At 39.5% G+C, this 27,405-nt stretch overlaps 3 protein-coding genes across 4 annotated transcripts; 1 reads left to right on the top strand and 2 right to left on the bottom strand.

Annotated features, from left to right (window-relative positions):
* Positions 1 to 250: 250 nt before the first annotated feature.
* Positions 251 to 1,963, bottom strand: glrx3 (glutaredoxin 3). The gene has a single exon (XM_078252288.1). It carries the CDS (start codon positions 1,910 to 1,912, stop codon positions 935 to 937), a length of 978 nt encoding a protein of 325 aa, XP_078108414.1. The 5' UTR covers positions 1,913 to 1,963; the 3' UTR covers positions 251 to 934.
* An 11-nt stretch (positions 1,964 to 1,974) lies between these two features.
* bag6 (BCL2 associated athanogene 6) lies at positions 1,975 to 16,396 on the top strand. 2 transcript variants are annotated; one of them, XM_078252287.1, is made up of 25 exons: positions 1,975 to 2,095; positions 3,675 to 3,762; positions 3,862 to 3,979; positions 4,173 to 4,387; positions 5,800 to 5,871; positions 5,948 to 6,070; positions 6,158 to 6,354; positions 6,683 to 6,815; positions 7,552 to 7,752; positions 7,842 to 8,049; positions 8,379 to 8,429; positions 8,648 to 9,000; positions 9,086 to 9,158; positions 9,369 to 9,619; positions 10,720 to 10,978; positions 11,119 to 11,288; positions 11,518 to 11,571; positions 11,874 to 11,982; positions 12,232 to 12,356; positions 13,399 to 13,533; positions 13,878 to 13,934; positions 14,033 to 14,257; positions 14,872 to 14,979; positions 15,105 to 15,251; positions 15,825 to 16,396. In XM_078252287.1, the coding sequence occupies exons 2-25, from the start codon at positions 3,682 to 3,684 to the stop codon at positions 15,918 to 15,920; spliced, it is 3,561 nt and encodes a 1,186-aa protein (XP_078108413.1). In that variant the 5' UTR covers positions 1,975 to 2,095; positions 3,675 to 3,681; the 3' UTR covers positions 15,921 to 16,396. The 2 variants fall into 2 exon arrangements, with proteins under 2 accessions (XP_078108413.1, XP_078108411.1); XM_078252285.1 differs by having other exon boundaries at positions 9,288 to 9,619.
* A 4,661-nt stretch (positions 16,397 to 21,057) lies between these two features.
* Positions 21,058 to 25,247, bottom strand: tspan13a (tetraspanin 13a). The gene is made up of 6 exons (XM_078252284.1): positions 25,117 to 25,247; positions 23,186 to 23,353; positions 22,911 to 22,991; positions 22,554 to 22,667; positions 22,325 to 22,441; positions 21,058 to 22,204 (listed from the first exon to the last, which is right to left on the bottom strand). Exons 1-6 carry the CDS (start codon positions 25,177 to 25,179, stop codon positions 22,130 to 22,132), a joined length of 618 nt encoding a protein of 205 aa, XP_078108410.1. The 5' UTR covers positions 25,180 to 25,247; the 3' UTR covers positions 21,058 to 22,129.
* Positions 25,248 to 27,405: the final 2,158 nt, after the last annotated feature.

Below are 27,405 nucleotides of genomic sequence, written 5' to 3'. Positions count from 1 at the left end.
ACACACACACACTCTCTGGTGTTAATTACCAGTTTGCAAACTCTGAATTTAACTGCATTTATGGTTACAGACAGCAAAGTCAATGCAACATAAAATCAACAACTTTCCCTCTTACATATTAGGTTCAAGGCCTTGTTGTATTTCTGTTTTTGAAAATGTGATTTGTTTAGTTGCCCACTGATTCGACAAAGTGATAGTTTACACATGTTATCTAGTTAATGGAAGTAGCACCAAAAAACAAGACCAAATCTTAAGTTTTTGTTTTTTTATTGTTTAATCACGTTATTGATGAACAAAGTATTAGTAAGTGCCACCTAGACTTAGTTCTAAGATATTTAAACCAGAGTGATTATTGGATAAAGTTTAATAATTATTTTGTCTTTCAGGCTAAGAAACTGTGGACAGGATGACACGAAAAGTTAGAGGGTGGATAAGTAATGCTTCCCTAACTATAGACATGTCCTGAAGTGTGAGGCTGTGAATACCGGAAGTGGATGAACGTAACACACAAAAATGAAGACACCAGATAATATGAACAAAAGTCTGCTGTTTTCTGTGTATTTTCCCAGTGTCAGACAGGGATTTATAAAAGTATGCTAACAACAGGGATCACTTTACTTTCACTTGAAACATTTCTTGTTTCTTAATGCATTTTCAATAATTACTATGAGCAAAGCTTCAGAATGAAAACCAAAAGCAAATTCTCATTAACTGCAATTTTTTCTTTTCTTTAAGTAGAATGTGAATGCATCCAAATACTACAACAGTTTGGTTATATGCGAAACAATTTGATTATTCTATCTAATATTTCTCTTCATAAATTGTTTAATTCACTTCCTGGTCCACATGTACTGTTACATCAGTGACACAGAGCCGATCTGGGCATGTGCAGTGGCTTTTTGTTTCCCCTCTCTGATGGCATGGCAAATCCACTTTAAGACTCCCCCTTCAGCACTGATACTAGGTCTCCACTCTCCTTTAGCTCCTTGAGTATGTCCAAACCACCGATCAGGTCTCCTTTCACGTAGAGCTGGGGGTAGGTTGGCCAGTTGGAATAGGTCTTGAGCCCCTGACGCACCTCTTCATCCTGCAGAATATCAAAGGTGTCATAATCCACACCGGTGCTGTTTAAAATCTCCAGTGTCTGCCTGCTGAAGCCACATTTTGCAGCATCCTTGTTGCCCTTCATGAACAGCATGACTGGGCTCTGGTTGATGATGGTCTTCAGACGGTGCTCCAAGGTGACAGCCTTTGGACAGGTGTTCTCCAGCTCTCCAGACTCAGCCAGCTCCTTCACTATGTCCAGTCCTCCCACCAGCTCTCCATTCACATACAGCTGAGGGTAGGTGGGCCAGTTGGAGTAGGTCTTTAGCCCCTGTCGGACCTCCTCGTCGGACAGGATGTCGAAGCTGCTAAACTGGATGCTGTGCTCCTTCAGCAGGCCCACTATCTGCCGGCTGAAACCGCAGCGGGGCTCCTGCGAGGATCCCTTCATGAAAAGCATGCAGGGCGCTGCGTTGATCAGCTTCTTCAGCCGCTGGTTCAGGTCTGTGGTGGTACTTTCCGCAGCACTACCCGGACTCCCGGTGACTGCCAAGCGCTGCACCTTCTTGGTCAGCTCCGGAGCATTGGCCCCGTCCAGGCGGTCCACCTTTTCCCCTCCCTTGAAGAAAAGAAAAGTGGGGACAGAGGCGATATCATACTTCTCCGAGACCTCCGGCACCGCTTCCGCCTCCAGCTTGACAAACGTGGTGTCGGCGTGTTCCTTGGCCAGCTCGGCCATCACTTCGTTCATTTGGCCGCACTGAGGAGCCCATGCCGCCTGGAAATGCACTACGGTGAGGCATTTCCCAGCTTTGGTTAGGAAATCTTCAAACTGCTGATTTGTTGTTGCCTCCATGAAATTCGCCATTTTTCTTTCCTCTGTGCAGCGCTTCCGGTGTTGCCCTAACGTCACATCCGTGCAGCCTGGTAGCTTCTGGCAAGTACCAGACAGCTTGTACCACCAAGTACTAGGAAGTCATTTGCATGGTATTTGGTGATAAGAAACAGCTGCATACACTGGATAAGTTGAAAGGATAGTGTGACTTTTAAGGTAACCGTTGAACAACACACCACAGTCTCTTTATGAAAACGAAATATCGTGTAGTCTGTGATATAGCTGTGCTTATCAAGGGTCAAAGTTAGCTTTGTTGCAAACGTTTTCAAGTGAAGCTAAGCTAAATCCTGCTAGCAAGCCGATGTTAACTAGCTAGCTAACGGTAACGTTAGCTGGCTAACGTTATCCGTAATTAGCGTTGCTGTTCGTGTTACATGATGTCACTGTTCAAATTGTTTAATTAGCTACAGTTGAAATTTCAAATATCCGTGCCGTTGAATGGCCTAACAGGATACAGCTAACTTAACGTAGCTAGCTAACGTTAAGCTGATAACGTTAGTTAACTACGGTAACATTATGATGCTACCTAGCTAGCAAGTGAACCTAGCTAGCTGCTAACCATTTATATAAATACGCTGCTAATCCTGTGCTCTGGTTTGGGTTAATTAAAATAATGCTGCATTCACGTGCTCCTCCGATGGTCCGACCTGGGATGTCGTCTACTAGTGTGTTCATAGATACGTATTTTGTTCATGAGCTTTAACGTTAAGAAATGTAGGGTGAAAAAAACATGGATACTCAGAGCGTTAAAACAGATTTTCCAGTATTTAATTTCATTTTGAAGCTTTAGCTGTATTAGTGAATTTGTCCCAGACTTGTTGCTGCACCGGTACATTCCCTAAACCTCTGAAATGTTGCATATATTAAAGTGTACTCAGTTCTGCCTTTTTGCTGCTACCAGTATTCTGTTAAAATAAAACAAATTGCTTGTTAAGTCATTCTTTTATTGAACAAATTGAACTGAACACAAATGGAATTATTAAAAAGTAGTTACATTTTAACTGATACGCTCTTTCAACATTTTTGATAAAAATTAGTTTTAATTACTTTTAGTTTCCAATAATTAAAATATACCAAAGATTCACTGGTCTCAGATTTTCATATTTGCGGTTTTTTTTTTTTTTTTTTTTTTAAAGGGAACACTTTTGGGTTTTGAATTGGTGGTTGGAAATAACAAACAACTTGAACCACATAATCACCACCATAATCTTTGATAAAATGTCATGGGCATTTTTTGTTTTTTCTTTTCACACCTGATGATTAGTCAGTTAGTTAAAAAAAAAAAAAAAAAATGAAAATGACTATACCTGATTACTATACCTACTAATCACTTTGGCCTATATCACCCAATATTAGCTTACTACTTATATATTATGTCAGTGTATTCGGCCCGGCAGCTGACCAGTACCAAGACATGTAAGTACGTAAATGCCAAAGATATATGTTTGAGGTTATTTAGAAACATTGCCTTCATTACGTAGTTTCTCCACAAGAAAGCAGTGACATGTTTTATTTTTTTTACTCTAAAATCACCAGCATAGTCTTACACATTTCACAATTCTTTAAAAACAGATTTAAGGGATCCTTATCAAAAAAAGGTTGTTTATTTTGGGTGTTTATGTTAAGAAATGAATATCAGTTGACATTTAAGTATACATATTTATATTACTATTTGCCTCAATAATTAGGTATCGTTTGGGCTATAATTTCTGGAACATATTATTTTATGATACAGGAACACCATGGAGGAACAAACTGCAGACATAGAGGTGACAGTCAAAACACTAGACTCCCAAAGCAGAACCTACACTGTTGGTGCTCAGGTAAATTCTTCAGTTCCTACAGCAAACTCTGGAGTGGATTCTCATTTTCTGTCAGCCTTTGTGGAAGTCTGACTCATGTCTGTTCTATCTTCTTTGTAGTTGACAGTGAAAGAGTTTAAGGAGCACATTGCCCCGTCAGTGGCTATCCCTGTGGACAAACAGAGGCTGATCTATCAGGGCAGAGTTCTACAGGATGAACGGACTCTGGCAGACTACAGTAAGTAATCAAGAGCTCAATTAAAGCAAAGCATAACACTTGTGTTTGTCAGTATTTGTATAGTATTGCCGGCAAAAGTAATTGGACATAATAATTGGACATCATTTTGAAGGCCTTCAGCAAAAAACAGTGTGAACTTAACGCACCATCAAATGTGTACATATGTAACCGTAGTTCTCTGTTGTTGCCCCAGATGTGGATGGCAAGGTGATACATCTTGTGGAACGGGCCCCCCCTCCGCCCTCCCAGCCTGGCTCAGGGTCAGGAGGCACTTCAGCTGACAGTGGACCCTCCTCATCCTCCCAGGGAACATCGCAAGTGCCTCCACATGATCGCAATGCTAACAGCTATGTAATGCTTGGCACCTTCAACCTCCCTGTCAACATCATGGACCCCCAGCAGATACAGGTAGGTCTGCTTTGTGACTTGTTCAGGGCTGTTCAGTAGGAGTGCACGATTCAGAAAATGTCACGATTTGATGCTCAAGATTCGATACAAAAACGATTCTCGATTCAAAAAAACGATTCACAGTATGTAAATGTAGTTACTTTTCCCATGTAATTGCAGTAGACATACAATTTAAAAGAAAAGAAACAACAAATTAAATGTAGTTTGATATTACTTTATAAGTCTTGATACAAAAATAAAAACTTTTGCAACTAAAAACTGCAAAGTGCCAAGCTTTGGCCAGCTTTCAAATACATGTAATTCAAGTATAAAATAAAACTGTCAAACAAAAAGAGCTTTTCGTTCCGAGTTCGGTGGGAGTTTAGAGCATTGAAAGAGTGCGTTGGTTGACTGGCATGTTAGGTACTTCAGGTTGTTGTTGTTCGTCCACGTCTTTAATGTTAATCTCTGGGTGATGGTGTACCATGTGAGTTCTCAAGTTTGTGGTGTTTCCAAAATACTTAACTTTGGCTTTGCAAAGCCAGCATATAGCATGATTCCTATCAAGTTCCGTCTTCTCCTCGAGGATATAAAAGCTGAAATGTGCCCAAACTCTGTTAAGGAACAGACACTGTACTGAAAATACTTTAAGTATTAGGCAAATGTGCACAGATACTTTAAATAAAAACATATTTCAAACAAAGTTTCTTACCTGCAGCCTAATGTAACGCATTTGAGCACACACACACACACACGCACGCGCGCACACACAGGACAGTCAGGACCTTTCTCGGTGGGCCGGTCTGATAATAGTTATACATTGCAAGTTGTTAGCAACACCATCTTGCGTCCTGGTACTGCTGTCTGCTGGTCAAACTGTGCAGCCTCTGCTCAACCCGTACGGCGGGGGCCGTAAACTTTCCCGGTACATTTTTTGGTTCCACTCTGCCGCTGCACACACACGCGCGCACACACACACACGGCCGTATGTTCAGCGGGAAAGTATGACGTCTGCAAACACCGGCTGCCAAGATTCCAATCATCCGTTATATAGTGAATTGTCAGGCTGGTGAAAGGCTCCATGGTACGGCTCGACCACAGGTTCGTTGTTGCTGCTTAAATCCAAACCAAGTCCAAATACTGGATGTTGCACCGATCTTTTTCACCAGCTCCTTGTTTCGCTTTCAGCCATGTTTACTCAAGATGACGATGACGCGTTGCAGCCGGTTGCAGCTCGTGGCTCTAAACTTCGCGGGTAGATTGCGTCATCAACATGAATTATCGCGATAGTGCAACATAATTAAAATCTCTATCGTAGGCCAATTTTGTATCGTTTATATTGCATATCGTCTCTATCGCCCATCCCTAGTATAGCATGTTAAGTGTTGTTTCCAAAGGTGCCATACTTCAGTGCTGTTATTCTTTTCATTTAGATGTCGGTTCAGCAGATGATGTCTGGTATGGGAGAGAATGCCAGGAATGCCAGAGTCACAACCAGCACTGGAGTAAGATGCCTGCTGATAGCATACAATCCCACATAACAATACCTTGTTTTGTTGATTTTCACCATTTCTATTTCAGAGCAATGGGTCTGTGAATGTGCACATTGATATGGACCAACCAGTGCAGAGTGGGCCGAGGCTGAGGCTGGTGCTGGCTGAGAACCTGCTGAGGGACATCAATGATGTCATCCACAGGATGGAGGTAACGTTCACATTACTTCAGACGCAAAGCTCCAGAGAAATCACCACCTTATTAACTAATTCGCCTGCTGTCTTGTGTCTTTTTCAGGGTCGGCCGAGTGACTCAGCCACCCAAACAGAGGCAACTTCTGCTGCTGCTCCCCCTCCTCCCTCATCTTCATCTACCACCTCCACTCCCTCTCCCTCTGCCCAGCCCATGGACACCTCCCCACCTCCAACAACTCCCCCACCTGCACCCACCTCTTCAGCACAATCTGAGGGACCAGCACCCCAACCTGGACCCAAGTGAGACATTCTCTCTCGCAGTTACTCAGATTGTTTCTTATGCCACATACTTCTGAGGCAGGCAAATTTGAAATTAACATGAAATTATTTAGCATAGAATCAATGCAGATCATTCCTGAACTTTGCAAACATGAAGCATTTCACTTCATACTAAAGTGTTTTATTGAAACTAACTTGTAAATGTATCCTATGTATTCTCCTGCCAGTTTGTATTGTATTGAACTCCATATACATAGTGATGCTATATCTCTGTGTCACTTTAATAACCACTGACCAGCTTTGTGTTTTTTTTGTTTAGTTGTAATCAGCTCTGCCTTTCTTGCCCTAGTCACCCCAGCCCAGCTGAGTTGGCAGAGATGTTGTCTGAGCTGCGGAGGGTGGAGGAGAGACTGCAGCCCTTCATTCAGAGAGCTCACACCATCCTGGAGACAGCCACCACAGCAGAATACAACAATAATACAGTATGATTCAAACAGCCAAATAATAATTAACTGGTGATCTTAGAATATTTCTGAAACAATGCTTTTTATTAGGATGCCAGAATATCCATATTAAACATTTCCAATATCACATTCTAAATTGTTAAATTCATAAGGGTTGAGGGGCAGCAATAACTTTTATATTGTCATTTTTTGGGATTAATGGGATTATTCAAAATGCAGTAATTGACCACTTGCTAACTGATTTATTTCATACAATGTTTCTGTCTAAACATTCAAATGTTCTTTGTTCTAAGAGGAGGTGTGGAATAAATCAGCACAAGATTTTGGGAGGAAAAGTTCAACATTCTTTTACAGGACAGTAACTTCCTTTATTCTCTGCTTGTTGCCTGGCAACTGGTCATGACCATGGCCAATAATTGTTTTCACACTTCAGTTTTTGTAGGTATTAACGGGTTAAAGATATGTGTCCATCGTGAGCTTTAGAAGTGCTTGTAGGTGAATTTTGTTATCGTTGGTCACAGCCAGGCAAGCCATTCTTTGTGCTAAGCTAAGTTAGCCGGCTGCTGCTGGTAGCTTCATATTTACCGTACAGAGACTTGAGTGGTAACAATTGTCTCATCTTACTCTCAGCAAGAAAGCAAAAAAGCCAAATTATATTACCCAAAATGTTGAACCTTTTCGCCCTGTGTATTTAGCATGCATTATATAGTTGTCATTTAAGAAGGTGCCCAAAATGGTTTCTTTTCTGCCTCAGGAGAGAGAGGAGGACCAGCGTACTCTTATCCTGACGTTTGAGTGTCTCCGTCTCCTGGGTAACGCCCTTGTGGCCCTCAGTGACCTGCGATTAAACCTCATGAGCCCTGTGCCCCGCCACCTGCACGTGGTTCGGCCGTTTTCCCACTATACCACCCCAGTCACTCTGCCTGGAGCTGTGCACCACCACATCCCAGTGCAAGTAAGTTTAGTTGTGAGCGTATTTTACTTATTAATGTGAACCTTTAATGTCATTAGACTGACTGACTGTGCTTGCATCTTCACCGACAGATGAACCTGGGTGCTGCTAACAGCACTGAGGGACAAGCCCCGCCTACCCAGTCGGCTAGCCAATTCGAGCAGGCAGGTCAGGGACAGACCTCACCCCCACAGACTTCCCCTTCCAATCAGCAGGCTGGACCGGGACAGGCTGGCCCCCGTGTCATCAGAATCAGCCACCAGGCAGTCCCGGTGGTCATGATGCAGATGAACACGGATGGTGTGTTGTCCCCTACCCGCCACTGATTGAATGCTCCACTACGTCAAAGCTGTTTGTGTCATATCGCTGGGCAGCAGTGTGTTGGCATTAAATGATCGCACATACCACACTACTACATCCTTCATGCACTGCTGCTACAATCAAAGTGATCTGAAGAATGGAACTTTAACTTATCTGATTTACAGGCTAAAATTTCCAAAGATGTTTTTGTTAAATGATGGCTCTGTTATTGCAAAAATACATCTGTAATAGAGTGATACTGGTAGACAGTTACTTTAGTATTGTATAGGGAGTTCAAACTATTTTTGTGTTTTTATGTGTATGTGCAGGACCAGGTGCAAACCCTGCTGCAGCTGGACAGCAAATGCCAGGACAACCAGGTAAAGGCCAATTCATAATACATTTGGCATGCTACATTTCATATTACACAGTCTAGTCGTGTAAAATCCCTTCAAAGGTCCAGGTTATTTTTTTTTCTTCTAACTTTCAGTTCAATTAAATATTGTATAGTGGTTGGGAACTCCTGAAAATCATTTTCTGCTGATAACATAATTAGGTCATGTTATTCTAATGCACTGGTCTCTGTTTCCCTCTTCAGGTGCCCTACCCCCTGACTTTATGCGGAATCTCATGCAACAGATCAGCCAATATGCTGCTGCCGTAGCTACTAGCGCCGCCACCGCCACTGCCACTGGCCAACCAGTCCCACCCCAGCCCACCCCTCCTGGCTACAGCTCCACAGCCAACTCCTCAACTACCACCACAGGTCCCAACACACCCACCACCACCCCTACTGCTCCCCCACCTCCTCCCCATACTGGCCCCCAGCCCCAGGCCAGGGTCGTGTTCACCCGACCCCCCTTTGCACCCAACTTGCCCCCTCCAGCCTTCGGCACTCGGGGAACCACCATCAATGTGAGGGCTGCCATGCCGGGCCAGCAGCCAGGACAGGTGGGGATAATGTTTTCTGATTTGGTCCCTGTTTTTGAGGCCGATTATCAACATTTGAGACTAATTGAAAAGTCTTGCTCCACAGGCTTTCAACCCTGCTGCTCTCAACCAGATGATTAGTGGACTGGTTGGACAGCTTTTGCTTCCTGGACAAATGGGTAAGCATTTCCAGTTGTTAAATTTTAGATTTGGACTTCATTAGCAGCATATTTCTTTAATTATGTATGTATAGAAAAATTGGTCAAGGATTGCTGTACATCAGTGATACTTCAATCTGTTTTTTACAGCTGGTCAAACAGTCACATCCTCCTCATCCACATCCACATCCTCCTCTTCCTCCTTTTCCTCCTCCTCTCAAACCTCCTCAGCCTCCTCCTCCTTTTCTTTCTCCAATTCGGGTCCAACTCCTCCGCCTACCGCAAACACTACTAGTCCACCGAGCCAATCTGAGACCAACACTGCTGAGGCCCAGTCCCAGGAGATGCCCCCAGACCTCAGCCAGCTCCTGGGTTCTCTCCTAGGTGGTGCCGGTGCGGGCCCTTTAGGGGCCCCTTCAATTACTGTCACCACATCTGGTGTCCCAGCCTTCATCCAAGGAGTGAGTGAATTCATGCAGCAGGTCAGTGTTTGAATGTTTGACTTGAGTGCACTTCATAGACCTTGCATGTAAATTGCACCTTAATTTGGAAATCATTCCGTAGTCCTAGGTTACCTGCACACAGGTCATGTGAAAGGAGCTCAAATTTTGATTCTTGGAAATCGTTTTCATAGATTTTTTTTTTTAGAACTGTGTTCAAATGGAGCCAGATCTAGTAATGATATAAATAAAAGTATTTCATTTCACAAAAACGGTAGAATGCATACTATTCAAAATTTAGTTGGACACACTGCAATCTTAAAAAATGTCTCACAAATCAGCAGTCAGTGCTAATATATATCACCTGAAATCAGAGAAACAAGTTGTTGTCAACATTGTACTCTGTTTTTATTTAGGTTATTTTGTCTTAAGGCTTCAGCGTCTTTTGAAAATCTTTCAACTACCAAAGGCTGGCATCGAATGCTTTATCAGATGCGCGCTCCTTAAAGGAACATGCCGACTTATTGGGACTTTAGCTTATTCACCGTATCCCCCAGAGTTAAACAAGTCCATACATACCCTTCTCATCTCCGTGCGGTTTGTAACTCTGTCTGACGCCCCCACCGCTAGCCTAGTCTAGCACAGATCCTGGAGGTAACCGGCTCCAACTAGCCTACTGCTCCCAATAAGTGACAAAATAAAGCACAACACGCACGGAGATGAGAAGGGTATGTATGGACTTATCTAACTCTGGGGGATACGGTGAATAAGCTAAAGTCCCAATAAGTCGGCGTGTTCCTTTTGACTTATTCTTTGATGAGACGGGTTTTGATTTAAAAAAAATACTTTTGCCAATTTCAGACTGTATTTTATTAAGTTCTTATTAAACTGCTTGTATTTGGACAGCTTTTAACATTCAATGTTAAAAGCTCGATGTGACTTTTGTTAAATGGTAAAAAGGGTTATTATATATTAATAAACATTGTGTTGGCGCTAGTAAAAAAAAAAAAACATGTCATAGACAGTAAGTGAGTTTCTTGTTTTATCTATATAGTGCTTTCCATTTAAAGAAACCACTGCATTTCAATTAAAGCAAAGTACTGATAACAAATTCTCACTCCTAGTTTTCATTTCATTTCTAGGCCCAACCCATCTTCTCTCCACCACCACCTCCCTCTGGTACCACTCCTGCTCCTGCTGCAGGGCCCAACCCCATGCCCAACCCTCCTGCTGGAGCCGAAGCCCTCAACCCGGAGCTGTTCACAGGCATCGTCCGTGGCGTGCTGAGCACCATGATGGGCTCTCTGGGCCAGGCCCAGAACGACACAGAGAGCATTGCTCAGTTTATGCAGAGGCTGTCCCAGGCAACCAACATCTTCATCAGTCCTGAGGATCCTACCGGTAAAAAACAGTCAAGTATATGATGCTGTCAACACATCAGCTGACCAAGAAGCATATCGGGGAAAAAAGTTTGCGCTGATGATTTCACCCCTCTTCATTACGTAACTTCACATTTAATACTTTTTTACTGTGATTCCAAGGTTTTTTTGGAGAGCTGCTGATGTTGGTGTGCCAGACGTTCACCATGTCAGACCTGGTGATGCTGCTTCATGGCCAGCACCAGCCCCTGGGCCGCATCCAGCCTCAACTGTCCCAGTTCTTCACCCAGAACTACCTCAACGGCAGAGAGCCAACCGATGAAAACATTGCTGTCAGTACCACTCACCAGTTGAAGAATTGTTTTTCCCTTTACATTGTTCTTGTTTATTTCAAATCTTTTGATACCCAAGCATAGTTAAAAGTAGATGGAGCTAATTTACTTTTTATTATTGGTCCCATGTTTAACGGTTGGTCTTTTTTTATTCTCTTGTGTAACTGACCTCTGTCTATGTGCTGTCATTCTCTGTTTTTTCCTCATGTCCTCTGTTTCCATCCCACAGGCTGCGGCTGACAGTCTTGTCAATGAACTGGAGGAGTATATCAGTGAGAGCTTTGTAAGTCCTCAAGGTCCACTTCTCCTCTAGTATCGCTAATAATACAAAACCGTATATGATTAAATATAGAGCTGCTCGACTCACATTTTGTCAGTTGAATCAGTTCACTTTTAGACTGTGGAAGGTCAATTCCTTGGTTTGAAGTACTGAGACGCCACTAGCTAATTCTTCTAATAATTCAATATTAAGACATGTTTCATGAAATTATGAAGCCAGTTTAGTTTAAGTATGATTTACCTAACTGTTGCCGCCTTTGTGTTTTGTAAATGTATTGATGGCACTTCTTTATTCAACCCCCACAGATAGAGTCTTCAGTCACCGTGTTGGAGGGTGTTGATGTCACTCAGACCAACATGTCCTTCTTCAGACAGCAGCTGATGCACATTGCCACACACATTCTGCGTTGCACGGGTAAACTTTAAGAAGAACAGTATAAATCAATTGGTCTCGTGATGGTTTATATGTGGATGTTTTGGTTCCAGTTTAGCCTCTATTTGTGTTAAGAGGTAGGTTGCAGCACTGGAGGTAATTACATTTGGATTATCAGGAATACTGCTGTGAGGTAACTTAAAAAAAAAAAAAGAATTTCAACTATCTCTGTAGAACTTGTAGTATTGTATTTTTTGCTAATTCGTTAATATCAATATTTTTCTCATCCAGATGACTCATTTGGGCCCGAGCTGCTACAGATGTGCAACCAGGCATTGTTTGAGTGTCTTGCCCTCAACCTGCACTGCCTGAGAGGAGACCAGAGAGCCCTCACTGCAGTCATCAACCACCGAATAGTTAGTATACAGTTTCTCACTAATACACTCACTTTGTTTCAGCTTAGGTCTGCTCTCTATTCAGTAGGTAGTAGAATCCAGATGAAACTGAATTTGGCATGTTCGGGCAAAGAATATCAAGTTTAGTGCTTTGTGCAAATGCAAACTCATGTTTACTTAAATTAGGCATCGATGCCTTATGCCGGCGTTCTGGAATATAACCCCCCCAAAAAAAAAACAAACTACAAGCCAAACAAGGTGTCAGTCATGACATTATTGAGCAGTCAAAGGCCAATGTTTTATATGATAGGAAAACAAAATTATTTCTCCTGACTAGCTTGCAAACATTGCAGCAAGTGAAGCTTTGTTTTGGTCACAAAGTTGCTATTTTGCCCAAAAACAACACATTTCATTTGGTATACTGCCTTTACCTTATAGCCATTTACTGTTGCGGTTTATTTCTCCTTTCCCTCCATTTAGTTTTTGTTGCCATGTTACAACTAGTCAGAACTAGTGAATTAGTTGTTCAAACCTACTTACAGACAGATGCTCACGATTTCAGAAGTGTCATAGATAATTAAAGTGAACTTTATTATTCTCAGTAAAGATGACATAAAATGAACACAATGGCAAAATTACAAGAAAAAGATTGCAGCAGTGACATGTTTTTGTGAGATGAGACAAAACCAGACAAAAGCTACTAAATGTCTTAAAAATCTAAAGCGAGGAATGTTATTGGACGTTTCTATACCTCTCAACATAATGCAGTCCAGTACAACAGCACCACTATGACCTCAAAGCTAAAAAAAAATATAATTGAATTAACACCACTGTAGGAATCACAAAAGCAAACTTTCTGGCAGAACAGTTGTACTAGACCACTGCATCTATGAACTGTATATAAATATGCCATTTACCGCAGCTGTAAGGTGCTTGGAAAGGTACCTTGAAAGTGTTTGAAAAGTGCTTAAATGTGACTTTGGAAAAGGTCTAGGAACCCTGAATACAGAAGAAACAGCTGTTGTACCTGTAAAAGAAAAACTTGAATCTTCTCATGTTCCAGCGGAGGATGTCTAGTGACATCAGCCCCAGCCTCGTCAACTGGATGACCAGCATGATGACGATGAGGCTGCAGGTGATTCTGGAGCACATCCCCATCACACAGGAGCAGATCCAGAACTACATAGTTCACACACAGGTAACGGACCAGCCACATGCCTTGTTTACATTTTAGCTCCGTATCTATGACTTCTTCCCAGAATATGGATGGACACACATGGCTTTTAGAGGAAATAGCCTCTCAGTTACACTTGAGAATTTAAATTCAGTTTGTTTTTCCTAAATTTAGTTTTCTAACTGTAGGTTTCAGTTTTATTGTCTGGATTTTACATTTGAAAACTCTTATCAGTTTTCTGCAGAACAGAATGCACATGTAACATGCAGAGAAAGAAGTCCCTCTTATCTGATGGCTGTTACATATCCTGTTACTTTGGACGGCACGTCTGAAATGGCTAATAAATATTAAATGACACCCTTTCACAGAGAGATCAGTCTTCTGCAACTAGCACACAAGAGCCTGAACGAGCACAAAGTGCAACGGTAAGCATGGTGTATCTTTAATAGATGAACTCAGTTTGAAATTTTAGGTACTGCTCTGCCTTTTAGTTGCCTCATTTCATTGTTCTTCACTTCCAAAGATTGGGGACACCCTCTCACCAGCTGCAGCCACCACAGCAGAGGAGGCCATGTCGGTGTCACACAACACGAGGGCGTCATCACGGGAAACAAGGGTGTTGCCAGGAGACCTGGGAGCCTCGGGAGGAGCGGCACCATTAGGTGGTGACATGGCAGCAGCGGGAGCTGAGGGAGGGAGTGACGAGTCTCCTCGAGAGTCAGAGGCCTGGGCGGCTGCTGTTCCACCTGTAAGAGCCCACTCAGTTTGTTTTAACATCTATCTTTTTAATTTCATGACTACATATGCGTCCTCCCTACTGAATAATCCAAACTTTTTTTTAATATATTTGTAAGGAGTAGTTCCACTGAAAACTGCTCAAACTGATGTCTGTGGACTATCCAGAGCAATAGGGACATTGTCTTTGGAAAGACGCATCGATTTTATGACACTAGTACTTTAGTACTAGTACTTTTAGTGGATAGGTTCAAAGGTTTTGCAAGTCTGTCTTAAAGCAATACTCACATTTCCATTGGTAGGTTTGTGGTTGTTGCAATTGTGTCCATACTGGACGTCAAGATCCCCCACCTAACACGATTCCAGTGTAGGAGAGAGAGAACAAACTCTACAGTCATTGTTCCGTGCAAAAGTGCATTTTAAACGTCAGTCCAATCAAGTGGGTATTTTTTTAAAGTTTGTCTTGTTTCCCTGCTGAGCTGCTGCAGTGGGGGGGACAGTAACAAAGAGGTTTTGAGTGCTTTTGAGTATTCATTTGAAGACCAACTTGAAAATGTGAAACTTTCCTTTTAAAAGATAAAGACTCCAATCTCTCTCTTCCCTATTTATTGACTGTATGTGTTGTAGGAATGGGTGCCCATCATCAGGTGTGATATGATGACCCAGAGGAAGATGAAGGCTCAGCCGCCGCTGTCTGACGCTTATTTGCAAGGCATGCCAGCTAAACGTAGGAAGGTAATCCGATCAGTTGTAACTTTACTCATTATGTACGATTGTTACTTGTCCTTGCCTTCTTTAAGGTCTGTGTGTGTGTGTGTGTGTGTGTGTGTGTGTGTGTGTGTGTGTGTGTGTGTTTTTAGACAGGACTGGGTGGTGGAAGCCTCCTCTCCCTCTCTGATGCGGTGAGTCAAGCAGCCAGGACGGCGGGCGTGAAGCCCATCACTTCCGCTGAGCGGTTACAAGACGACCTGGAGAGCCAGGAGCTGAAGGAAGCCTATGCAGAACAGGTAATGAAGTCTTGCGTATACAATCGAACACACCAGGGACACACTGGCCGCGGTCTGATTCTCTTGCTTTCATAGTTTTAGCCGTGATTCGTATTGGTTAGCATAACATTTTCTCACCATCTTTTAACGTACAAGTTTACACTGGATATGTCCAGCAGTGTAACCTTGTGCGTTAAAAGATGGTAATAGAATGTTAAGAACACCATTGGTTATAAACAAGTCTGTATTAAATCTATCTGAACGAAGTGTTTAAAAGTGATGACGATGGTGACCTTTAAACTACTATGAGAATACTAAAATACTATTAGTTCATCTTTCTTTTCATACAAGTAGATGAGATAATAGAGCGGAAACATTAGTTGATGACTTGATTGACAAAAAAAACCTCTTTTGCACTACGACTTCTTTACTATATTATGAAATGTTTTATGATTTCTTCTAATGGCATACTATACTTTGTTTTTACATTACTTTTTGACACACTATTATATTACCTTTTTATGGCATACTATATATATTAACACTTTTGACATGTCATTTTCTAAGGCATACTTTTAATATCTTTTTCCTCAGGTTAAAGCAGACATCAAGAAACGAGTGAGGGAAGACCCGGAATTCAACTCTCAGCAGTTCCCCAACGCACACAGAGCCTTCTCATCAGACTCATAATTAAATTCAACTGATAAGAAAACTGCAACACACTCGCCGTTTTTCATCTTTATTTCTTGGATCTTCATTCAATTACACTCGATGCCGCTTCACCCCCCAAATTGTCTGTATGCCTCTGAGCAGTTAGCAGCTCTCCTGGCTAATTGCCTCATGCTAATGTGACTCCTGTTCCCAGTGCCTATTTATTTCTTTGTTTAGTTTGGTCCAACTCTTGCTGAAAGAACGTTCCCTATGAAAAGAAGTTTGACTAAATCAGGTCACTTAACTTCTGTTTGGATACATGTGTATATCTGTACGTTTTATTTGCCCTCATATCCTTGTGTTTGCTTTGTTAATATGGAGCCTGAATTCTCATTATTTAGTAGACTTTACCTTCATGTCAACACTCGAGCTCAAGAGTATACTTTCATGTTATAAACATGCTGTTTGGTACATGAATGTACAGTACGCTTAATAAAAACCTTGATACAATACAAGAGTCCTCATTTTCAGTCTGTATTATCTGCTTTGAGAAGGGATGGATAAATAATCAATCGATATTAGCTTATCCCAGCACAAAAATGCAGTGGTGGAAGAATTGCTCAGAGAATTTACTTAAGTAGACAGTATAACTGTCAAAAAAGTAAAAGTACTAATGCAGAATGGCCCATTTCAGAATAATTTGTTTTACTGGAATAACTTCATACATTCATGTGTTATCACTTTAATGTTGGAGCTGGTAAATGTGGGACTCATTTTAGTATACTGCTGGATATTTTAATATATATTTGTTGATACTATTTTGTATTAATAATCTGAACCTGCAAAGTAACTAAATATATGAAATGTGTACTGGAGTAAAAAGTACAATATTTCCCTCTGAAACGTAGTGGAGAAGAATAAATAACGTGTACCTCAATTGTACTTAAGTAAATGTACTTAGTTACTATCCACTGCTGCAAAAATGCCAAACATGTATGGCATAATGTAGAAGCACTGTTGATTGATTTTATTTGCCAATAAAATACAGGCTATGGGCTCCGCGTACATTTTTTCAGAAAAAATAATTCTGCTTACATAGTGTCTCCACCAGAGAGCACTACTATGATGTTACAACTCTTTATTAACCAAATAATGTTTTGTGTTTATATTACATTTGAAAATATCTTGAACTGTACCGAATAAATTTCAAATATGAAGAATCATCTCCATTTATGATAAATGTATATATAACTGACTTTTTATACGTACCATACTATGACTTTATTAGGACTTTTTAATGACATCACTATGACTTTTTATATTACTTTTCTCGACATACTATACTGACTTTTTTAATCACATTTTTATGACATGATTTTTTTCACATTTTTATGACATACTATGCTATGACTGAATGACTTTTTATGACACATGACTTTTATGACATGACTTTTTTATGACTCATGACTTTTTCTATGACATACTATACTAATACCTTTTTGCACATAATATACTATGACATACGATGACTTTTTGTGCCATTTTTATGACATGCTATGTGTTTTTACGACATTTTTAGGACATACTATACTATGATCTTTTATGACTTTTTTATGACATACATATAATGTTTTGTGTTTATATTACATTTGGGAAATTACATACTATACTATGACAAATATTTATGACAAACTATGAATTGTTGTTGACATACTATGACCTTTTAATGACCTTTTTTGGACATTCTATACTAAACTTTTTTGGACATACTATACTATGACTTTTTAATGACATTTTTATGACATGTTAAACTATGACGTTTTATGACACTTATGGGTTTTTTATGACATACTATGCCTTTTTATGACATAATATAGTATGACTTTATGACATACTATACAACCTTTTATGACTTTTTTTATGACAAACTATGACTTTTTTGACATTCTATACAATGACTTTTTATGATATTTTATGACATACATACTTTTGTATGACAAACTGACTTTCGTTATGACACTTTTATGACTTTTTTTATGACATACAATGACTTTTTTCGACATTCTATACTAATACTTTTTTGGACATACTATACTAGGAAATCTTTATGACATATTGTACCATGTTTTTACATTTTTATGACATACCATACTATGAGTTTGTTATGACATTTTATGACATACTATAACATATGACTTTTTTGCCATACTATACAATGACTATGACTTTGTATAGTATGACTTTTTTTATCACAAACAATTCTATGACTTTTTCATGACTTTTTTATGATATACTATACTATGACTTTTTTATGACATTTTATGACATATTATAGTATGACTTTTTATGACTTTTTCATAACAAACTATTACTTTTTTATGCCACTTTTATGACTTTATGACATCTTATGACATTTGTATGATTTTTTTCAGCTATACTGTGACTTTTTTATGATATACTATACTATGACTTTTTATCACATATTATACTAGGACTTTTTGACAAACTATACTAGGACTTTTTAATAAGAAACTGACTTTTTTATGACAAACTATACTATGACTTTTTATCACATTTCATGACATATACTTTTGTGACATCCTATACAATGACATTTTGGACGACTTTTTGCGACATACTATTCAATGACCTTTTTTGACGACTTCATGAGTTTTTATGACATACTATAATATGACTTTTTTTGAGATACTATACTATGACTTTTTTCGGCATACTATACTATGACTTTCACATTTTATGACATACTATACTATGACTTAAGTTTAATATTTTTGTATTATAAGATACAAGAATGTTAGTTTTTACGTGCTCATTGTGGAGCAAATTCTCCCGTTATTTTGAGCTGATGAGTTTATGTTGACTAACCTTGATCGTCCTGCTGCCTTTGCTTCACCTCATTCTTTCAGAAAGAAACATCTCATCTACTTAGAGGACTTATCATCTGGTGCTGAAAGTTTGAAAAATGGAAATGCAGGATCAGTCCACTGTGTGTCAAACAGTAGAATCCATCTGAGAAGTTAAGTCTCTTTGTAAAATAGCCAAGCTGCCAATGTCAGACAGCTTGATCAGAGACAGAGACTTGCTGTATATATAAAGAACTCAAGAGCTTTGTAGACGTTTTAGCCAATATGATATGCAGTATTGTCTTCGACATCAGAAAAAATATATAAATATAATTCTGCCCAAGCCAGTAAAGATCCCAGCAGACAATGTGATAAAAGCTGGACATGCTTCAGACACTATCCAAAAACAGCCTCAGAAGAAAAGCCGATTTATAACCGTTCATACAGTTAGATAGCATGCTTTGAAGCTTTCAGCTGAGAGGCAAAATTTTGAGTGTTCTGACAAGAGATTGGTATATTTTTCTAAGCAAATATGGCAAAGAGACAAAAAATAAGTTTGATGCAACACAAACGCTTTGATCAATGTACAGAGGGAGCTAGAAGACACAGGGAATGAAAATGTATTTCCTTAAGATGCGACTTCAGTTGACTCAAAGTCAAATTCTACATATTACATTTTACTAACAACCAGCTTTAACCTTGTTATCCACATGTGCTTATTTAATTACAATATTAATTGTTGCTCCTGCTGCATCAAATAAAACAATAACAGCTGTAAGGGTCAGCAGGGGCATGTGCAAATTAAACTGCCTTATTTATGTTAAATGTCTTGATCATCATTTTCTATAATTCATTTCATGATTTACAAACAAACTTTTTCATGTATGAAAAACTCACCATGTGCTTCCTCTATGCTGCTTCCCAAATTACCTTTGACCCTGGAAGTACTTCCAAGCGTTTCTTGCCCACAATTGTATTAGGCCTACAGTTTTTTTTTGTTTTAATTTTTTTAACAAATATTTTGGCTCAGTTTGGAATTTTAAAACTTTTCACACGAAATGCTCCCCATCAACCATAACAGACACTGAAAGAATTATGAAAAATGTCCTTTTCCCCCCTTTCTAATACTGCCTTAATCTGAGATGAGTGGCAGCTACGTAAATAAAAATGAACATTTAACAAAGTGGCACTGCTGCTCAGCAGAGCTGTTAAAGTAAAAGAAAAAAATGACTGACACGTGTTGCATTGATTCAGTGATCTCTACGCTTTGAAAAGTTGTGGGCCAAAGCCATTGTAAAATATTATAAGAATAAGAGCAATGGGCTACACTTTCTTTTTCTAATCTTTAATACATACATCAAAGCTGTTATTATATGTTTTTATTTTAATCCCTGCACAGCCAGACACTCAACTAACATTAGTTTGCCAATGTGTTTTCTGCACAGCGTATACATTTAGACAAGTTCTGGTTCGGTAAAAGCAGTCCTGTCCTTTCCAACAGCTCAGCTGACTCTGAAATGCCACAGCTGTGAGGCTGCTGTTCACTCTCAGGGCAGCCTCATTCACGGAGAAACTCTGACGTATTCATTCATAGGAGTGGACCATGACATACACATACTGCTCTGTGGGAAGGTGTTGGGAGTTTCAAAGCAAACCATATAAACTTATTCTAAACGTTTGCCATTTGTTGTAAGAAAGTTCTCCCTAGCGATTTGATACGAGGGTAATGAGCCTACATTATGGCTAATTATTGTAAGGCATAGGTTGACATGGTCAACTTAAAGCAGATGTGTTACTGTCCAGCAGGCTACTCCTGATCTCTGATAAACAAGAGGAAAAACATGTTTTCTCGAGATAACAAGTTAATTAACACACGGCCAATCTTGGCTTCCGTAGTTTTTCAACCAGACACCTATAAGCATTTTTAAATATTTTATCAGTGTCTTAATAGGTCTGCCAATGCATGCTAGGGTAGTACAGAGTGATCCGTTTACAAAGAATATATATATATCTAAATATAGAATGCAGTTAATTATATGGTGTGCACACAATGACTGTTTTACAAGCTGACATAGCAGCAGCTGAGTTCCCAGTCACAAGGGTAAACAGGTTGGACCGCTTGAGGGGTCTGTTATGACATTCAGAGGAATCTAAAGTGTAAAGAGTGCAGTTCCTGGTTGGCATCCTGTTTGGGCTGAGGAATGTGAGTGAGTTATGTGGCACCAACTTACTTACACCTCAGTGAAAACATGGCTCTCTATCAGCACTGAATCTGACAAGCAAAGCATAAAATACATTTTCCGTACATGTGCTGCAACTCTGCATGTTTATTTTAGACAATGAAGGAAAGAGACATTTAATATTACAAACATTAAGTATTAATTCATAATGTTCAGATGTGTTTGGAATAGGAAACAAAAAGCAATAAATACATAAAACCAAAACAAACCTGGTTTCATAACAGTATGTTCATCAAGGAGCAACAGGTGTGACTTTAATTTGATATGTTCCTGCTGTTAAGGACACCCTACACTCAAATCCACACCAATGTGTATTCGTCCAGTCATCGCAGTGCTAACCTGCAGTTCATTTGCATAAGGTGTGTGTATGGTGAGCATACACAGCTGCTGTTATCGCTTTGAGACAGATTAGAATGAAATAGTCCATACATGTATCAGGTTTCACTTAAAGGAATAGTTTGATATTTTGGGAATTACGTTAATTTGCTTTCTTGCCGAGAATAGTTTTTGTATGGATTAAAAACAAACAAGATGTTAATTAGTGAGCTTCAGGTGCCGGCAGGTGGATTTTGTTACCTTTGGACAGAGCCAGTCTAGCCGTTTACCCCAGCTTCCAGTCTTTGTTAGTAGCTTCATATTTACATTTCAGACATGACCATGGTATCAAAACGTCTCCTCTGACTCTCAGCAAGAAAGTGAACGCGCCGATTTCCCTAAATGTTAAACTACTCCTTTAAAGAAAGGCAATATTCACAGCAAGAAAGGTTGTATCATTACAATGAAGGTAATCGAACAGCAATTAAAGCAAACTGAAACTTGAATTGATAAGCAATAAAACCAAACTTTGCCCAGTTCAACACACTCAGAGGTTTTGCAGTTGCAGCCTTACTTGGTCTGATATGACCAGTGGCTAATGTTAGCTGTGAGCAATCTTTGGATAGATGCTGTGTAGCTAGACTCTTTATGGTTTTTCTCTACTTGCATTACTGTTACACTGCCATCATTATCACTCAAGTTGCAGCTACAGCAAAAGTTGAAGTCTCACTTTAAATCTTACAAATGTAAATGTGATTTAAAAAAAAAAAAAAAGGGAAAAACAATTATACAACAGTGCAATTTTTTGGGTTTATTAAATTGTCCGTGCTTATAGAAAGGCTCCGGGATTTGTGCGAGGATCTTTGATATTTCTGTATCTGTGGGCGAGCCAAACTCCGAGGATCTGAAAGGAAAGATATGAGCATAACGTGTCAAGTTTTTCTGAATTTACAATAAACTTCATCTGTCAAAATATCTACATCAGCACCCACTAAATTCTTTGTTGCTATGACATTTTACGGACCTCTGTAAAGCTGAAGAAGAGTCCGATACCACCAACAAACCGTAGCACATCTCCAGCATACCGCTGGATGATGTCTGAGCACTTCTCACAAGTCATTTGAGGGTTGTGAAAGCATCTCTAGAGGAAGTAAGGGAGAAATATAAAAAAAAAAAGGCAGGATCATGTAAATCAAGATCAAGTTGCATCTCAAAAAGGAAAAAGAAAAGAATATTCCAGATGATTAACTTACAGCCGCACATGAGTCATTGACTGGAACAGAAAGGAAGCCACAACAGTCAAGTGTTTTCTCAAGGTCCGTTTGAGTGGCCTCGGATTTGTTCCATCCAACCTCCAGCAGGTGGTTCTGTAAATGAGAACCGCACAGCCTGGTTGTGTCTATATTTATTTATTTGTTTGTAAAGCACGAGACAAGGCAGAAAGATGAACATGAATAACTGATTTTTTTGCAAATATGGTAGTGTGTGAAAATCTACACCGTTAGGATCATTAAACAAATGTGAGAGTATTCACGTTTATCTGAGGTAAACTAGAGTATTTAGGCTAAATAATGTTATTATTGAAATGTGTGCAGACAAAATTAACATACCTGTTGCTCTTTATTCAGTGCCAGACAAGCACAGGACACGGAAAACTGCACGACAAACACTATGAACAGGATTATCATGTACTGGAGCAGGTTAAGAAAGTTTACATCAGATTAAAAAAATCATGAAAACATGACATTTCACTGTGTTGCTGCTTCGCAAGGACCATTAACAGAGGAATGAAACCCTCTAAGAGCTGTGGCGTTATTTACTTTTCATAAAACAACTATCAGAAGGTGGGAGGCCCCTGTGCTTCTACATACAAACCAAAGGATACGAAGAAGAGCAGGACCTGGTGGTGCTTCAGGGCGCCGCACAGCCCCACAAAGGCAACCACAAACAGGAAGATGCCCACACCGATGACTCCTGCCACCACCCTGATGCTGGAGACCAAGTCCAACCATTTCCCCCAGCCTGCCACTCCGATTAGCAGCAGACCCACCAACTAAGAAGGAAGAAAATGTTTGCATGAGATAAAGAGGAAGTACAATCAGCGTTCTAGGGAAGTCTCTACTCCCTGTGTCAGGAAGGGCTGCCATCCAGACTAAACCAACATGTTGCTTTTTCAAAACAGTCTCCAGAGTTTATAAATTTTAAACTGCCGGTTTCAATCCCAACATTTACAGTCAGTCAGTCAGTCAGTCAGTCAGTCACACACACACACACACACACACACCCTAAAACCGCGAGGCTCCATTTCCAGGCTTTACTCAAGGATGAAAAAACTACTTTCACACTGTATTTCTTTTTTTTTTGATTAAACAAAATCCATATTTTTATAGATTAATGTACAACTGTACAACAAAGTGATCAAAAACATGGCAGCAAAGGACAGTGCTCTCTGTTGTGAAGATGCAAATACAAACTTATCTAAAATGTAAGGTGCCAAGGAAACTGAACACGATTACAAGTAGGGTTAGTGCAGCAGTAACATGAAAGATTTACATAACATCTATTTTTTTTCTAGACTACCATTATGGAAAACCCAATAACTAATATGACCATAATTTGCAGATGTTGTAGATAGATGTATGGCCCTTATGTTGTTGAAGAACTTCCCACTTCATTTTGTCCCACACCAAACCTATATGTCTTTGATTCAATTAAAAGGAAAAAGCTTAAAAAAGGTTATTGGTATTCAAATAAGTTCTGACAAAATTCAGAAGTAGAAAAGTGGACAGGAAAGCGGTTTCCCCATCTAGAGATGATATCAGGGGCTGATTATGTTCTCAATTGTTTTGTCAAAATGTGGGGAAAATTGTGAAAAATGCCTGTCAGAATTGTAACAGACCAAAGTTGAGGTCTTCAAATGTCTTGTTTAGTCTTAATAACAATCCACAACCCAAACATATTCAGTTAACCATCATATATATGACAAAGAAAAGTATCAAATCTTCACTTTTTAGAAGCTGGAACGCACAAATGTTTGGCATTTTTGCTTAAAAACTATCATCCGATTTTTTTTTAAATAGCTGCAGATGAATTTTCTGTCAATTGACTCATCGATCAATCGACTAAGCCTTCAATCTCGGATGTTTTGGTTGGCTGACGACTTTTATAAAACGTATTTGTATGAGGTCATCCAGGTGATTGGATGTGAAATGTAATTTAGAGCCAAGTCAAAAGGCAACTGGATTTGATTATTAAAACGAATACCTGAAAGTTAGATTTTTAATTGATATACTTAATTGAAGTATGCAGAACAGGGGATGACAGACAAACATCTGCACATACAGCAACTCCAGACTGTAAGTAAAGTAGGCCTACATAATTAGAAATAGGCCTACAATAAATGAATTACCGGTATAATACAAAATAATTAAGAGATGGGCAGTATTTTGTGCTTTTTGATTACAGAGGTTGTTCATGGATCTATAGAAGTTTTCCACTTAAGTTGTTCTGGATTTATGAAGGAGATGTTCCCCTGGCAGACAAAGTAGTAGCTATTTTTTTCTTATCTCTGAGTAAAGCCACCAATAACACCAACCCTGGCCATAAACTGAGCCTAATCATTTACCACAAACACCTGCCTGTTTCCGCAACCAGGAAAGCGGCTCAGAAAACAACCCAAACGTTGTAATCTCGTGTCGTATTGAACGAACAGGTATACAGCACAAGTCACGATGAAAGCATAGACACCTGTTGCCTTTTTAAAGCAGTTATTTCGGTTAATTCCGTTCGGTATAACAGCAGTGAATTCATACTTACAACATAGACTATATTGAGAGCGCAGAGTGCGTTCTTGGTGCAAATGAATCCGCCGCAAACCATCGCTGCTCGCCGCGACAGTCCTTCTTCCAGCCTTTTAGATGAGACTGGCTCGGTCTCGTGGCTTCTTGTCTGCAGGTGGAAACCAGGCAGCGTTTCCTGAATAGATCCTGCTCGCTGATTGGTCAGTTGTCTTTATAACAAATGAGTCATGACTTCACGCAGATAATTAGCTTTCTTTTCAATGGTCAGGCGTCTTTATTACAAATGAAATGAGCCACGTCTTCATGCAGATAATTAGCCTACTTTTCTCTTGTCAGATACTAATTAGCCCAGATCATTGCGTCACTGTAGGTAAAAGGTTACTGAAGATCTCCTCTTCATGTTGATCCTATACACTGCTTCACTTCACGTTTTATAGCCTAAAGATATGTTTAATTGGATATTGCATCATTTCACAACACAACTGAATAGCAATTGTTCACATTCGTTAAAAATGCATTTCAAAGTGTTTGTGTTTACCTCACTTTTTAAATGAAAGAAATCACTCTTCACACACTGATTAAACTCTATAGTTCCACCTTGTGGCTAATGGACACTATAGACGCATCATTTTACCTGAACTTTAATTTATAAAGTTGAGATGGGGGTTACAGGGGCGTCGGATTGGGGGGGAAAAGGGGACTGAGTACCCAGGGCCCTCATGTGAGGAGGGCCAAAAAAGATGCTAGAATGAATAGCTGTGGATGCGGGGAGGGGCCCATAGAAAATGCCTTTCTACAGGACCCAGAATTTGGTGCTATGCTCCATTGGGGAAACACGGATAATCTGACTGTGTGAGTCAAAACATCATTGGCTGCAATGTGTCGTTGTGTGCAACAGCCTATAGCCTAATTTATGTTTTGCTGTTAATATTCTGCCACTAATTGAGTCGTTTACCTAATATTTAACCTATCTATTTCTATTTTATTTATTAACTATACTTGTTTACACAAATGTCTTATTATTTAGTGTATTATTAAGACTGTTTCTGTTTTGTTTTATAGTTTCATCTAGCTACACACATTGGCATATTAGAGTGTATTGTGGTATTGTATTAATTAATAAAAGACAAAAAGCTGTTTTGCTTTTGAGATGATAATAGCCTAATAGAGCGAGGTGTTTCTGTTATTTAGCCTAGTCCTTGTTGATATAAATGGGGTGGACACAATATTAGAAACATCGGTTAGTGTAAGACAATACAATTCATCAGCACCACAAACTGCATCCTCCAAAATCATCATTAAGTTGACTCAACACTTGTCTAGTTAAAACCTTCATGAAGGTTGGATTTATTGCAGGACCATTGTATTAGACTGCATTGGTTTTAGTACCGAACTAACTAATTGGAAGCATATGTTGTCTGGAAATAGAGATTTAGATTGCCATCTACTGGACAAACAGTGTTACATCTTATTAGCTCTGAATCTGTCCATTGATCTACACTCACCTAACGGATTATTAGGAACACCACACTAATATCGTGTTTGACCCTATCCTATCAATATGGGTCAACATTTCTAAAGAATGCTTCCAGCACCTTGTTGAATCAATGACACAAAGAATTAAGGCAGTTCTTTTTCAGCGTTTCAACGACGTTTCCAGACTTTGTACTAAGCTAAGCTAACTGGCGCCTAGCCTCATATTTAATGGACAGATATGATCGTAGTATCAATCTTCTCATCTAACTTTCTGCAAGAAAGCGAATAAGCATATTTCCTAAAACATTTAGCAGAAACATAGATTGATATTATGTGAATTTCTTTTTTTCACCAGGTACTGGAAAATACAACAACCTGGCTACAAGGTAGCATGTGCCTTAAGTCTGCCACAAGCAGATCCTCTGGCCAACTGGCACAAAGCGAGCTGTGACATGAGGAACCGCTGGATCTGTGAAACACGAGCTTTGGTCAAACCGCATTAGGAATCAGCTGCATTATTCAAATAGGTTACTTAACACTTTTTTTTTTTTTGTCAAAACTGATATATGCTGTTCTTGCCGTTTAAAAAAAAAAAAAAACTAAATAGTTGAGCACATTTGTTGTTCTTTTCTAATTTAATGCAAGTATCCATTTAAAAAAAATGTTGCAGAGTATTCACCTATGAGCTATACAGTATATAGCAGGCTTGAATGTACTAAAGAGATAAGAATAAAGACTATCCATCACCATCTACTTTGTGCTGATGTTATAATCTGTTTATATTCTTTGGACACATCACTCAGTGATCACCTGTACAGTCCAATGCAAT

The sequence above is a fragment of the Sander vitreus genome, chromosome 6, assembly GCF_031162955.1.
Source record: "Sander vitreus isolate 19-12246 chromosome 6, sanVit1, whole genome shotgun sequence".
In the NCBI taxonomy this organism is placed as follows: Eukaryota; Metazoa; Chordata; class Actinopteri; order Perciformes; family Percidae; genus Sander; species Sander vitreus.
Note: the sequence above shows the minus strand (reverse complement) of the source record. Positions and strands in the feature narration are given on the sequence as shown.